The sequence below is a fragment of the Bos indicus genome, chromosome 20 (genome assembly GCF_029378745.1).
Source record: "Bos indicus isolate NIAB-ARS_2022 breed Sahiwal x Tharparkar chromosome 20, NIAB-ARS_B.indTharparkar_mat_pri_1.0, whole genome shotgun sequence".
Taxonomy (NCBI): domain Eukaryota; kingdom Metazoa; phylum Chordata; class Mammalia; order Artiodactyla; family Bovidae; genus Bos; species Bos indicus.
The window spans coordinates 56,820,433-56,835,143 of record NC_091779.1 but is presented as its reverse complement, the minus strand read 5'-3'; the positions used below and the strand labels follow the sequence as shown (position 1 = coordinate 56,835,143).

Here is a 14,711-nt window from a genome sequence, read left to right as displayed (position 1 = left end):
AAATACATTTTTTTTTTAAAGAAGAAAATTCTGTCTCTCTATCACAACCCAGGGGCTGCACATTTTACAAACCTCACCAACAGTTGCACCTCTGTTTCGTGATGATCACATGTGACAAGGTAAGAACGGGGAAGGGGGTGCTCTTCAGTAAACCCATTTTTTTTCTGCTGTAAATTATTGTGGCATGTTTCAATTCCAATACCAATTTCCTCCAGTAAATGTGTTTTTCACCTAAAATACTCTAAGAAATATTGTCAACTTCTGAATCATGCTGGGAAGTGCCAGAAAGCATGGAAAATTTTAAATGGGATGGTTTCAACGTCACTTATATTTTGTTCAGAGATATAAATATGCATTAGGATTTTCTTCCCTTAGTTGATTCACTTTCTCAATTATGCTTCACTTATGTAATTAGGTTGTATGTGTTGAAATCCAGCTACAGGAAGGAAGATGACCTAGAAGCATCATTTTACGGGAAAACAACCCTGCCATGAAATATACACTGGTCATCCTCCAGGGCAAGGATTCATTCCTTGTAACCAAGACTCTGAATATCCTGAAAGTTTCTGTCAAACTTCTACATCTTTCCTCATATAATATAAAAAAATTGAAAATTTGCATTTTACACTTCCCATCAATCAAATGTTAAATCCTGTGTTACTTTTAGCTGTTCCGCCTGAAGGAAAAAAAAATAGAGAAGTGAAGCAATGTCAAAAGCAAGAGAATTTGTGCCTTTTAAAGAGAATTACTGTGCCTTTTAAACAGTAAATACAGGTCAATCCAAGACCACAGGAATCTGTTGTATTTATTTGTTCTTCCAAAGTTCTAGAATGAAATGTGAATAAAAGTTATCAACTGGTAACTCTAAATAGTTTTCTTGCATTTTCCTGAGTAGCTTTAGCTAGATATATTGTCAACTATGAAAAACAGATTTTCAAAAGGGCCATGATAGATACAAAAATTTATATAGATCAAAAAAAATGGACTTGAAACTTAGAAAAACCTTATATGGACAGCATGAAATTTCTGCAGAAGAAGCACTGTTCAGTATTGACTATAATTGATACAGAAAGAAGAAGGCACCTTGATCTGATCCTTATTCTAGTGTGTCTGGGGTTATTTTTGAATACAATACTGAAATACTGGATCTGCTCTGAAGATCTTGGAAAGCAAAATCCAGCAGGGGTGATCCAAATCACTGCCTCCCAAGACCCCCACCTTCTCCAGCACATCCAGGAGCTCTGGGGTCACTTTCTTCTACACCTATTACACTGTTAATACTGAAAGGCTTTCACTTCTCAATCTCTTTTTCTCACCTAGTAAACACTCCCAGAAATTGCTTTAAGAAAAATTGCTTCCCTTTGTCGCATGGCTCTGTGGCTAACGTCCCGATTCTGTTATTGCTGACTCTCCTGATTATTCTATTTCTCAAACTCAAGTACAAGCATACAGAACAGAGGACGTACTCACACACACACACACACACACACACACACACACACACACACGCAGAGATGTAATGAGCAGGAACCAGAACTACCTCGCAGGATGCTTTTGAAATAATGAGATAAATTATAGGATGGAATTTACACTGTCCTGCTCTTGAAAGCTGCACATGGCAATCCTGATGTCCCTGAGAGACTCCAGACAGGACAAGCCGCATAGGAGCAAGGTCCGGAGTGGCCACTCCCACTTTCTTAGACAAACTTGTCCCACAAACCTAGATAGTCATGCGCTCAGTTACTCAGTCGTGTCTGACTCTTTGCGACCCCATGGAGAGAAGAGCCTGGTGGGCTACAGTCCATGGGATTCTCCAGGCAAGAACTGGAGTGGGCTGCCATTTCCTTCTCCAGGGAGATGGTCATAGAATGGATTTTAAGAAAACCACTCTAATGGCGTTAAATACAATCCAAACTACTGATCACCATGTCAAAAAAAGGAAACGGTGAAAAAGATCTCGAAGATATACATCAGCATTGGAGAGGGGACGTTTCTGCACAGGAAGTGAAATGAAAAAGGGCACTGGGAGGGAAAGGTCTTTTTTATAAACTTTATATAATTTCTCAATTGTAAACATGAAAGGTGTTTTAGTCGGAATATGTATGTGTTTATATTATGTGGATGACTAACAAAACCTTTTAAAAGAACAACAGTGATCCAAATTTCTAAATTTTGGAGCCACAACCCTCATCACCCTTCCCTTATCATTCCAAGGAAGATACAGATCTTCCAGATGTGGTTTCGGCACTAACCTTGCGCGTGCATGAGACTAGGTAGGTGTAAGCACTGCTGCCTGTTTCGGGAATCCCACAGAACAGGGACCATGATGAGGCTTTTGTTCTAGTTTACAGCTTCTATGAGAGGCTGAACTCACCTCCTCAGGGTCACCAGACCCTGAGGGGACCTGGTAAGGGCCCTCACTTTCCAGATGCAAGTTCATCAGATGATTCCCCATCCTATGGTCGCGTCTCAATCCCTCATTTCTTCAAGTCACTCAGAAACATATTCCTTTTGTGGTCCAAGCATCCTTAGAGGGACACGGCCGATATAAGCAGGAGTCTTGTTTTTTCCATGTGCCATGTATGGAGCTGAGAACCAGGTCCTGTGCCCAGAGCCTTGTGCCAGGCACTTGCTTTTAATTTCTGAACTGGCTCATCTTTCTGTGTCCACTGTGCAAAACTTCTTAGGAGGGAGCCACTGTGAGCCTGCTGTGACTATTACTTCTCCCTAAACTGCTGCCCCTGGGCTACAGCATCTCAGTGATTTAGATCCTTTATATTAGTTTTCCTAGTACACAGTCATAGTCTGAATGCCATCTACTTAAATATTTGAAAGAGCTCCCCAAATATAATCTAAAGTTACATCTCTCTGTACTCCCATTTCCTTAAGACAGCTCCCTCTGACAGCTCTCTGTCTAGCTCTGGACCACCACCCTCTCACTGTTAATACCCTTCTCCCAATCCTCTTGCACTCATTTTCACTTTATTCGTCTCATGAAACAGAATTACTTCATCATTTAGGAACTATAACCTGTTATAAAGGTGAAACTTGTCGATCAAACCCTTACACATTTACCATCCCATCATCTAGAAATCTGTCCAATATGGTAGCCATGAGCCACAGGTGGTGATTTATGTGAAGGTTCAGCAAAATTAAATTTAAGATTGAGTTTCTCATTCACACTAAGTATGTTTCAAGTGCTCAACAGACAAATGGAGCTAGTGTCTACGGTACTGGGCAACACAGATACACAACATTTTACTCATTGCAGAAAGTTCTGGAGAACTTTGGACAGCCCTGATCTAAGTATTTAAACTATCATGGTACCCAGACCCTTGGGAGAATTCAAAGCTTTAACAGCAAGAAGAAATTGAATCTTGGGAAAGCAGATGTATTACATGATAATAAATGAAAGTAACAAATTAACTTCGGGAATAAGTAAATTTCCCCACGTTATCTTCCTAAACATTATGTGGGCTTCCTGGATGGCACCAATGCAGGAGATGCCAGAGATGTGGGTTCCATCCCTTGGTCTGGAAGATCCTCTGGAGGAGGAAATGCCGACCCATTCCAGTATTCTTGCCTGGAGAATGCCGTGGACAGAGGGGCCTGGAGGGCTATAGTTCATGGGCTCACAAAGGTCCCAAAGAGTCGGACGTGACTGAGTGACTGACTGAGCACAACGCATTACTTACCCTGACCGGACTAGAACACTGTTTAGATTCTGGAATAATCTTCTATGAATTCACAGAAATATTTTTTAAGAAGAACATTTATGAAGCTGTCAATCTGCTCCTTTTCCGTTTAGGTATAAATAAGTTTGAAAAGCTTAGATGAACAGGAATACGGGAATGTTTCCAGCCGCCTTAAAGCCTTCCAAATGGGGAGCCAATCTTACAGCCTCCGGTGGTGACAAGGGGGCCATCTCCCCATGTGCCAAGCATCTCTTCATCCATCAGCCTGCTCAGCTATTACTTCCCCATGAAATCTGCCTGAAACAGTTCCCTTCCCACATAGAACAACCAGTGTCAATCTCCCCCCGCTTTGTTCAACTACCATCTCCTGTGCTTAAGTCCATCCCTGCACATCCTGCTGAATTCTAGTTACTTACATCTGTTCTCCCTGTGTGGCTGGGAGCTCCTAGAGGGCAGGAAAGTGACCGGCTCTCATTTGCATTCCCAGCACTTGGCACTGTGTCTGACACCTAGAAAGCTGATTGGACTGAACAAGCTGGACACAAAGATGTATGCTTTTCACTCCACTCTGGTCTTGCAGTCATGGGTATTTGAGGCATAATCAATGTAAGCTACTATGTTACTGTCTACATTTAGTTAGCTGACATTTTAATTAATTTGAAATGTTAGCAGGAATAATTACCTGCCACGATCCAGCTGGCTGTTGGTAGCCTACATGTATTTGCTTTCTAAATCTAATAGGTTTCCAATTTCTTGGGGGAAAAATAAGCTTTTCTCTGGGTCCAAAATGGAGAAGGAAATGGCAACCCATTCCAGTATTTTGGCCTGGAAAATTCCATGGACAGAGGGGCCTGACGGGCTACAGTCCGTAGGGTGGCAAAGAGTCAGACACCACTGAGCAACTCTCAGTTCACTTCTGGGTCCAAAAAGACTAACTAATGACATTGCAAAGTGAAATAAATACTGCTGTTCAATCTGAATTCTTTAATATTTTTTAAAATATACAAATAAGTCATTGAGTGATGGGATTTTGATTCGATGAGCCAAAAGACAATGAAAAGCATTGTCAATATTTAAAACCTAGATAAAAACTCACTCTCCAAAGCTTCTCCAGGAAAATGTCCACTGGTTTTTTTTCCCTAAGAAACTTAACTTTATAAAATGGGCAAACACCCACATTTCAAAAGGGAGGCCCAAATACGTTGTCTTACGTTGTCAAAAAGATCATTAGTTCCTATGTATGTGCTCTTAAAACCAGAATCCTAATAATCTTGATTAAAAGACTGGCATCAGCAATCAAAATTTAAGATATAATAACTCAGTACTAAATGCAAGCTATGAAATTCAAGAAGATGATTTCCTAAGCAAGAAAGGCCTGGCCCTTTCAGTGCTGTAATAAAGTCAACTGTTTCCCTTCAGGTCAGATTGGGAGCCCAATGGTTCTTTCATTTCTCATCTCTCCTTTAAATATCAATGGAATACCACATTTTATAACTTTTATATTGAAAGATAGAAAACACTATTTCTGAATTTGTTGAGGAATTTGTAGAACAATTCTGTAATCCATCTCAATTTAGAGCCATACCCCAGAGATTTATTTGAATAGAGTTGGAATTTCCAAATGCCTACATATGTATTATCACATTTAATGCAAATTGTTCATATACATGATTAGCCCAATTATTCAGGCCACATCTGCTCAGTTTACATATTTTTCATGACATCTCCCTCCATTCATTTTTCCTTCTTGACTTGATATTTTATACTTTTCTTTCTTACTAGTCTTGAGTTAGTAACAATGGCGATAAAAAGAAAAAGAGGTGAAATTCCAGCTGATCATAGTTTTTAAACATACGAAGTTCTCTTAGAAAAACTGACTGAGAATATTGAAATTGCTGCTAATTGAAAGGCTTTTGTGAGTAGAGGCAGTACTCTAAGTGATTTCAAGTCTTTCAGTGTTTGTGTCTTATTCAAACACACTTAATCTACAACTCCCAGTTACAAACAATTATTTTATAATAGTCTTTTCCTTTATTTAAGTTTGTGTGCTATGGAGGCTTATTCCCATTTTTATAGGTGAGGGAAAAAAAAAAGAAATAGAGAGAGACAAGGTTGACCTGTCCAAGCAGAGGCCAGGGTTAGAAACCAAGGCACTCGATGGGAGGTCGAGTCCATTCCCTGAAGTCAGTGGCTCTCACATTATCTGCCTGTCGGTGAGCTTGTGAACACAGATGGTGGCTGGAGAGGGAGTACCCTGAAGTGTTGGATTTGGCAGGTCTGGGGCGGGTCTTGAGAACGTGCATTTCTTTATAAGACGCTGCAGATGCTGCTGCAGCCAAGGGTGGTCCTCGGACCATACTTTCCTCCCTGGGCTCGTTTTACATCCTGTAAGTTGTCAGCCACATCTGAGCAGGGCCTCTCCTGGGTAAGGTACGGTTGCTCTCCATGCCTGCCCCCCGGTGCCAACTGGTCACCATCGCAATGCCTGTGGCATCTCATACACAAGTAGATGCTGCCTGAATCGGCTTCTGTTTTCCATGGTACAAGGGAAATGAGATTGGGCCAGTGAAACACGTAAAGAACCCTTTCTGTAGCATCTATTTTGGCTAAAGCATCCCATCCTTTTCCTCTTCTGAACCACTAAATGTAATAAGTGAAACTAAGCGGCACAGAATGGCAAGGAAAACTGTCCCCAAGTCCTTACCCTTCCAAGGAGCCCTTTATGTCCTGGGCAGGGAGTCTGAGGTTGCCAGGCCACGACGTAAGACCTCCAGGTATCCGTGTTCTCCCCAGACGCACACTATGGCCGTTGACATTAGTCAATACCTTCCCAGCTTCGTGAGGGGGATTTAGTTGCTGTTCATTCTTAGAAATTAAATGACTATCCTTCCATCGCCCATCCCCAAATAATTTCTTCAACTCCTCCTTATTTATGATGCAAAATAAACCACTTTAAACGGGCATTATCCTGTTCATTTTTTTTTTTCAGATTACTTGAGAACAGAGATGCTACGCTTTTTGAGAAAAGTGGTGGATTGTGGTGCCCCAGGCAGTTAATGAGCTAGAGAACCAAGATCATGTGAACCGCCACATTCTAGGTTAGACCCGACTGATGGAAACGAAAGAGCTGGAAGAAACGGATTACTGACAGTTTGTTAGCGTTGAACGTCATGGTCTTACCTATGCACACTAGATCCATAAAACCATACATTCCATAGCAGATCTGAAAAAGGATGTCCTTCCTCTGCCACACTGCATAGGGGCTGAAGGCTGACCAGAGGAGCCAGGTCACACTCGCTATTAAGAACAGGGATCCTAGAATTACAGCGATCATCTGAACTTTCTCAACCAGTGTTATAGAAATGCTTTGCCACTAAAAGAAAAACAGAGGCATGTAAGAAAAAGTGCTGTGGATAATTTAAAAAGAAAAAAAAAAAAACATTTTTAGCCCCATGTTTCTCTTCACGTTAGACCCTTTTCAATTTGATCGGTCCCCAAATGAATTTTTTTTTTCCCATTTCATTCAGTGTATAAAAAATAGACCAGTAGATAAAGATTAATGAATTGCCTCAACTTCATTATTTTCCATAATTCACCACTCTGCAAATTTAATCTAGTTTTATTCCGGATAACCATACTGAGTGCGAATGGCTGAGGAATATTTAGTACTGAGGAATCACATTGTCATCTTTCACACATGCATGAAATTAAATGCACTCTGAAGACACATGATGAGGACTCCTCTGCCTGGAAACTTATTTTGCTATTAATACATCTGGCTACTGCAAAAAAGGGAAGTATCTCCTTTTGTGAAAAAATGTAAAAAGTAAATAAAGAAGCTATATAAGAACATCTGTGAAAAAGTCATTTAACACACTGAAATAATTATAAGGAAACTATAAAACTGTGTGTTATCTGTTATTGCTACATTTCATATGCTCAGATATTACTGGCTATTTATTAACTAATGAGCAATCCATGAAGCCATTCTTGTCAAGATTTAGAATTTGTACTTGAAGGAGTATCTTTGAAACTCACAAACTGTATAAGGGACCACCATTCAATGGAGACAATAATTTGGTGTCCAAAGTATCAACATTTGAGAGGATTTATTGTACAAATGATGAAAAATCTTTCAAGGGTGTTACCAACTTGAGAGAATTAATTAATCATGTTCTCACTTTTCATCACTGAGACAGAAACACAACTAGAATCGCTATTATGGTCTGCCAGTAAGTCAAGCAATGAAACTCAAAACAACCCGCACAGTCTCCTTGTGTGTGAGAGTTGTAGCTGTTACAACATATGGCTTGTCAGAAGAATTGCTAAACAGTTTAAATAACCTTTAAAAAACAAATGAGCTTCAACAGTCAGAATCCATTGGGTGAATCTGACAACCTCCTTAAACTCTTTACTTACCTGGAGTGTGAATATGTGAATCCCCAGAAAGAAGTCTATCACTACTCATAACTTTCCTCTTTTCCTCATTGCCTCGGTCTCTCACCACAAATAAGTTACATATAATGATTTTAAGCATGATTTGAACCTTGCGTATTCTTAAGACACATAAGGCTACATTTGTTAAAGATTAAATATCAAAATGAATTCAAAATACTTCATTCTCTCAAGTCACTTACTGGCTTCTCTTAAAAAAAAAAAAACACACAAAAAACCAGAACCAAATGACAAAGTTTGTGGATTCTATAATGAAGACATTTTTAATCATTTTAATATGAAGATTAATTTATTGAAAAGTGGTCCTTATTTTTATAAATTTGCATGAATAATAACTGAACTAGTCAATATCATCACATTATTATATCATTACAAATAAATCAGTATTATATTTTGAGCATGTATCTGAAGCTTTATTTTTTTTTCACTATCTTCCTGACATAACATTAAGCACATTAATTTCAAATGACTAGGCATTTGAATTTTAAACCATTTAAAATTTGGTGTTGCCAGCCAAGTGTGAAGTGTCAGTGTCTGTGGTCTTGTTTAGTTTTGATGCCCATTAAAGTCTGCATTAAATACAACAACATGGTAAGCAACATAGAAAACTGCTTCCAACTAATCTCCAACTTAGATGGATGCTAACAGGTCTGTATACACTATGTTAGTCTTTATCAATTTATTAATCACATCACACAGATGAAAACAAAGCATCATTTTAAACCCATGAGGCAAAGATGTCCAATTTGTGTGTGTATGTATGTGTGTTTGATTTTCACAGGATGGGCTACAAGTTTCAAAATATATACGCCTGCATCACAGGAGTCAGAAAGTCAAAAGTGTGTGAAGAGGGTTCACCAGGAATGCACTTTATATACTGATATCTATTTTCCTTCTGCCAGATTCATTATGTAATTTCACTGGCGTTAAATTTGAACAGCTCAATATTGTATAATTAATTATATTTCACTCCAGTTAAGCTTATTAATTAATTAGTTGATCCAGGCTGCCTGCATGACAATTGAGTAACAGCATGGTGGCCACAGACACCCTCGTAGGCACTTGGATTTGGGAGAACTGGTGGGGATGGTCTTATGGTGCTGTGGTGTGTCCTGGGACAAGGAAGCTGGTGACCCTGGGTCTCAGAGTCAGCTGACTGCCAGGACAGGGAGGCCATGCTCAGGCGGCAGGCTTCCCAAACATGAGGCTCAGCCATTCCTTGACGAGAAAGGCGAATGAACAACAAGACAGACTTACTAGAAATAAGAAGCGTATGGTATCACTTATATTTGGAATCTTAAGAAAAAAAAACCCTGATACAAATGAATTTATACAAAATAGAAATAGGCCCACAATCATAGAAAACAAATTTATGGTTACCAAAGGGGAAGGGTGGGGGAGGGAAGGGATAAATTAAGAGGTTGGGATTAAAATATACACACTATTATACTTAAAATAGATAACCAGCAAGGGCCTACTGTATAACACAGAGAAGTGTACTCAATATTTTGCAATGAACTATAAGCAAAGAGAGTCTGAAAAGACAGATATATGCATATGTATAACTGAATCACTTTACTGTACAAATGAAACTAACACAACATTGTAAGTCAACCCAACAAGAAAAAAAGGAAATATTGATGCCTCACACTTGTTTGGTGTTACCAAATTTAAAATGGTTTAAATTCAAATGCCTGGCTGTTTGCAATCAATGCATTTAAAATTATATCAGGAAGCTAGGATAAAAAAGAACAACTCTTGATTACAATACACCTGGAGGCTCAATTATTTACTATCATAGAAATGATTTTTTTGTGGTGGATATAAGAAGTACTTTGAGATTTTTGAAATTTACTTTTAAAGAAGGACAAACTGTTCAAAATCTGTAATGAACTCCCTGCAATTTTGGTTTTCTGTTACTTCGCTAATAGTGCAAATGTGCATGCAAGTGTGTCTGAAAGTGCATGTATATTCTTCACATGCTGATGAACCTTAAAATTAGTACTATTTCACTGAAGCTAATGAGGACAAACCATTACTGAATAAAATTTATTAAACCAATTATGAACTTAGAGATTGCCCTTTGAACACTGACACCATCTTGATAATTTCTTCACCCACTGTATACCGCTCTCTTATTTTTACCACTATGTACAAAAAGTGGGATTTTTCACATTCTTCCCCTAGGAAAAATACTACTTCCCACCACAAGGAAACACGCCTGGAAGACACTCATTTTCTACCAGGCTCAGCCTAAAGGAACTGTGTTAATGGACCATTAGCTTGGACAATAAAAACAGTAGATGAGTGTCTTGGGGCTTCTCTCTCTACCACAATAATACTGAAGGCCTGGACTGCAGTTTGTAAGGCACTTCTGAATCTTGAACAAAATTTGTCAACTGCTGAGCACACTTTTTTCTCCTCTAAAACTTCATACATAAGTATGTACATATATATATTTTTTTCACTTAAATGTCTTCCCAACTTTGGAAAGGAAAGTAACAATAATCAGATTGGTTTAAAGCCAATAATTGCTGTTATTTTCTTTCAGTCTATAATATGTGAATATGTATGACTCTTATATTTCCGAAAAGCTGTTCACCTCTACACAACTATTGAACCTATTGTTTCTACAAAAATTGGGACCAATTGGTTCCTCATTGGGAAGTTCATTCTAATTTAGTGTACAAGAAGAAGTAATGTAATATTCATGGCCTGTATTTATCCAGGACTAATATGTGCCAGGCATTTTTCTAAGAAGTTATACATATTAACTCATCTAATTTCCCTGGCTACCTTAGGAGGGAGGTACTATTACAATCCCCATTTTACAGATAAGGAAACAGGTAGAGAGAGGCTTAACAATTGCTCCAAATTAAAACATCTTGTAAGGACTGGAGTTGAGATATAAACCCAGATAGTCTGGCCTCTAGGTCATGCTCTTAACCCTGTTACTATTCTGTGTAATAATTTCATTGAGCTCTGATAACAGTTAATTGCATGTATTCATGCTAAGTCGCTTCAGTCGTGTCCGACTCTGTGCGACCTCATGGACAGCAGCCCACCAGGCTCCTCTGTCCACGGGATTCTCTAGGCAAGAATGCTGGAGTGGGTTGCCATGTCTTTCTCCTATACCCCATCATTTCAGTGCCATGGCAGTTTTTTGATAAAAGCTTCAAGACTGTCTTTTCTGATCTACTATGACAGCTTTCTAGCTGCATAGCCAGCTGTGAGTCACTTGCTGATCCTCTATTTAAACACTCAAATCTATATTCCTAATGAAAGAAAACCTGCCCCCACTGGGCTGGACTCTAAGCTCCATTAAGGAGGCTAAATATTTTTTTCAGCACATATTCCCAGTGCCTGGCACATAACTGTTGCAGGAAGGATGGAAGAAAGGGATGGAAGAATATTACAAGGAAGACAGGGAAGAAGGAAAGAAAGAGGAAGAAGGAAAGAAGGAAGGTAAGGAAGGAGGGATGAAAGGAGGAAGGGAGGGAGAGAGGCGAGAGAGGCATACTCCTCAATTCAGCTTCATCTGATTCTCTGTATTCTCTCAAAGGCTGTGTACCTTTTACTTCGGTCCCGTCTCTGCTTTTGAGCACATTCTCACTTGATGAAATCTCTCATCTATCCATAACTTGCTGTAATGCCAACTCCTCTTAAAAGGCAGCCCCCTCCTGCCCCTTCTCTTCTAAGCAGAATTCCTCCTTATGGACCCCACAAGCCACTCTGTATAGCTCTGATTAGCATGGATTTCTTTCACTGGACTCCCATGTTGTCTTGGAATCCTATCATCCACACATTGCATGACATGGTAGCAGAAGCTGCGTCTCACCTCCCGTTGTGTTCACCAAAGAGCAGAAAACACTTAGTCAATGCTTTAAATACACCATACCTGACTTTAGTTTTCATCACCTATCTGATTGCCAGATTAACATTCTCTCCACATCTATTCCATCACTGCCGACAGGATAAAGTTCAGTTCTGGAGAAGCCACCAGTGAGTAAAGAAGTGAGAATTTAAACTCAGATTTGTTTCCAAAGCCTGACTTCTTTCTTAAGTGTCTTCCTCTGCATAGTGTCTGCTTTTCACATCTTCTGTCTGTTTAAACTGACACATCCTTCATCTAAAAGCAAAACCAAAGAGGACATAGCTATATCTATCTAAAGGTAACTCTAGGGATGAAAAAGGTCAACAAATGCAAAAGGCAGCTCAGCAGAATACCAGCTAAACCTGACCAATAGCTTTTCAAATGGGATCCTCACATACTTCTTCAGTATGAAAGCTGCAGTTTGTTCAATGAATATTGCACTTTCCTTGTAGCTCAGATGGCAAAGAATCCACCTGCAGTACGAAACCCGAGTTCAACTCCTGGGTCAGGAAGATTCCCCTGGAGAAGGAAATGGCAACCCACACCAGGATTCTTGCCTGGTGGGCCACACGACTGAGGGACTAAGCACATATACATACACATAAATGAATATTAACATAATGATGACATGCTGGTGGAATTATATTTATTTAATTTTTAACAAAGTTTGGAAAGAATTAAATAAACTCATACTGAAAACTTTTTAATATTCTCTTTATGTATGACTGTTCAGAGATGCACCATGTAAGGCCCATCAGTGCCGGAAAGACACAGACAAGCGTGTGTGGCCCCAAACGGGGTACGATGTTGTGTGAGGGTCCATATTGGTTTGGCATCCCCTTCATGGGAAACTCGACAAGTACCCCAATAATTTCTATAGACTGCTCTGAAACCATGGCACTAACTGTTGCCATTACCAATGAAATCATACTGCAGCCATGAAATTAAAAGACGCTTGCTCCTTGGAAGAAAAGCTATGACCAACCTAGAAAGCATATTAAAGAGGAGGGACATTATTTTGCTGACAAAGGTCCTTATTAGTCAAAGCTATGGTTTTTCCAGTAGTCATGTACAGATGTGAGAGTTGGACCATAAAGAAAGTTCAGTGCCAAAGAATTGATGCTTTTGAACTGTGGTGTTGGAGAAAACTCTTGAGAGTCCCTTGGACTACAAGGATATCAAACTAGTTAATCTTAAAGGAAATCAATTCCGAATATTCATTGGAAGGACTGATGCTGAAGCTCTAATACTTTGGCTACCTGATGCGAAGAGCTGACTCATTGGAAAAGACCCTGATGCTGGGAAAGACTGAAGGCAGAAAGAGAAGGGGTTGACAGAGGATGAGATGGTTGGATGGCATCACTGACTCAATGGACATGAGTTTGAACAAGCTCTGGGATATGGTGAAAGTCAGGGGAGCCTGGCATGCTGCAGTCCATGGGGTCACAAAGAGTCGGACACGACTGAGCGACTGAACAACAATACAATCACAGGTATATTACTGTCTTCAGACAAAAAAGGATGGAATAAAAAGCCAGGAATTTTCTTTAAAGAAATGATGGGCGCCCAAGCCATGATGAGATCGAGTCCCCTCCTCGTAAAAATCACTTCTAGCCAGTAAGATGAGAACCAGAGAAAGGTGTGCACTCCATCAGGCCTCCAGGAAGCTGTTTAGAAAGATGTGTTCCTGTCATTCTGTTGTCTGAAAGAGTTAATGCAGCCTCTCAATTTAGAACCAATTTCCTCCCTGAAAATAACACGTGCTCAGAGGGACTCAGGCTAAACTCAGAGAAAGTAGATTGTTTCAGTGTGCATTAAGTCATTCAGTCTGAAGCACGGCTTCATCTTTGTTTTTACAAGGCAGGTCAGATATGAATCACAGCTAATAGATTTGCAGAACAGTGGTTTATAGCATGCAGTGTGACAGGTGGTATTACTTACCAGTGTCACAGGAGAAAACACCTGTTCTCAAGAAGGGTCCTCTACAGAAAAATGAATTCAGCGAAAACCCATTTTCAATCATCTTTAGATGGTGTTTAAATTGAACCACTAAAGTTGGAATTTGAAACGCTGGCAGAAAACATCTCAATGTGTAATCAATTTGACGGGTGGATAAAACATTCAGTTAATTATATGCCTATTCTTTGAAGACTCTCATTTATAGGTTGCATATTAAAAATGATTTCATGGCTTAATATGAGTCTTCTCTGTGAGAAACGCATTTTCATAAATGTGTCAGACCTGAGATAAAAGTCACGCAAGAGAAATTTGCTTTGTGTGAGAAAGGTGAAATCCAAATGACCTAGGAAAAATAATTAGGGGAACAAAAAACTGCTTCTCTTAAATGTTAATAAAATCGATAAAACCAAGAAATGAAAGAGGAGATGTGATGACTGATGTTACAGAGGAAAAGAACACTAGAACAACACTGTAGACGACTTTATGCCAATGGATTCAATTACAAATATGAAATAGACAAATTCTCTGAAAAAAATAAACTTACCAAAACTGACTCAAGATGAAATAGAATGTATAGAAATAGAATAATGCTATATAAAATACATTGAAGTTTTAATCCAAAGCCTTCCACAAACAAATGAACAAACATCTCCAGGACCAGATAGTTTGACTGGAGAAGTTTATCAAACATTTAGAAAATAAAATGTCAATTTTACACATATTCTTTC

At 39.2% G+C, this 14,711-nt stretch overlaps 1 protein-coding gene across 1 annotated transcript in view; it reads right to left on the bottom strand.

Annotated features, from left to right (window-relative positions):
* The window catches only part of MARCHF11 (membrane associated ring-CH-type finger 11), a 117,851-nt gene that overhangs the window by 18,906 nt on the left and 84,234 nt on the right, over nt 1–14,711 (bottom strand). Inside the window, exon 3 of the mRNA XM_019982705.2 lies at nt 6,876–7,068. Coding sequence (XP_019838264.2) covers nt 6,876–7,068 — 193 coding nt within the window. The remainder of the gene's footprint in view (nt 1–6,875; nt 7,069–14,711) is intronic.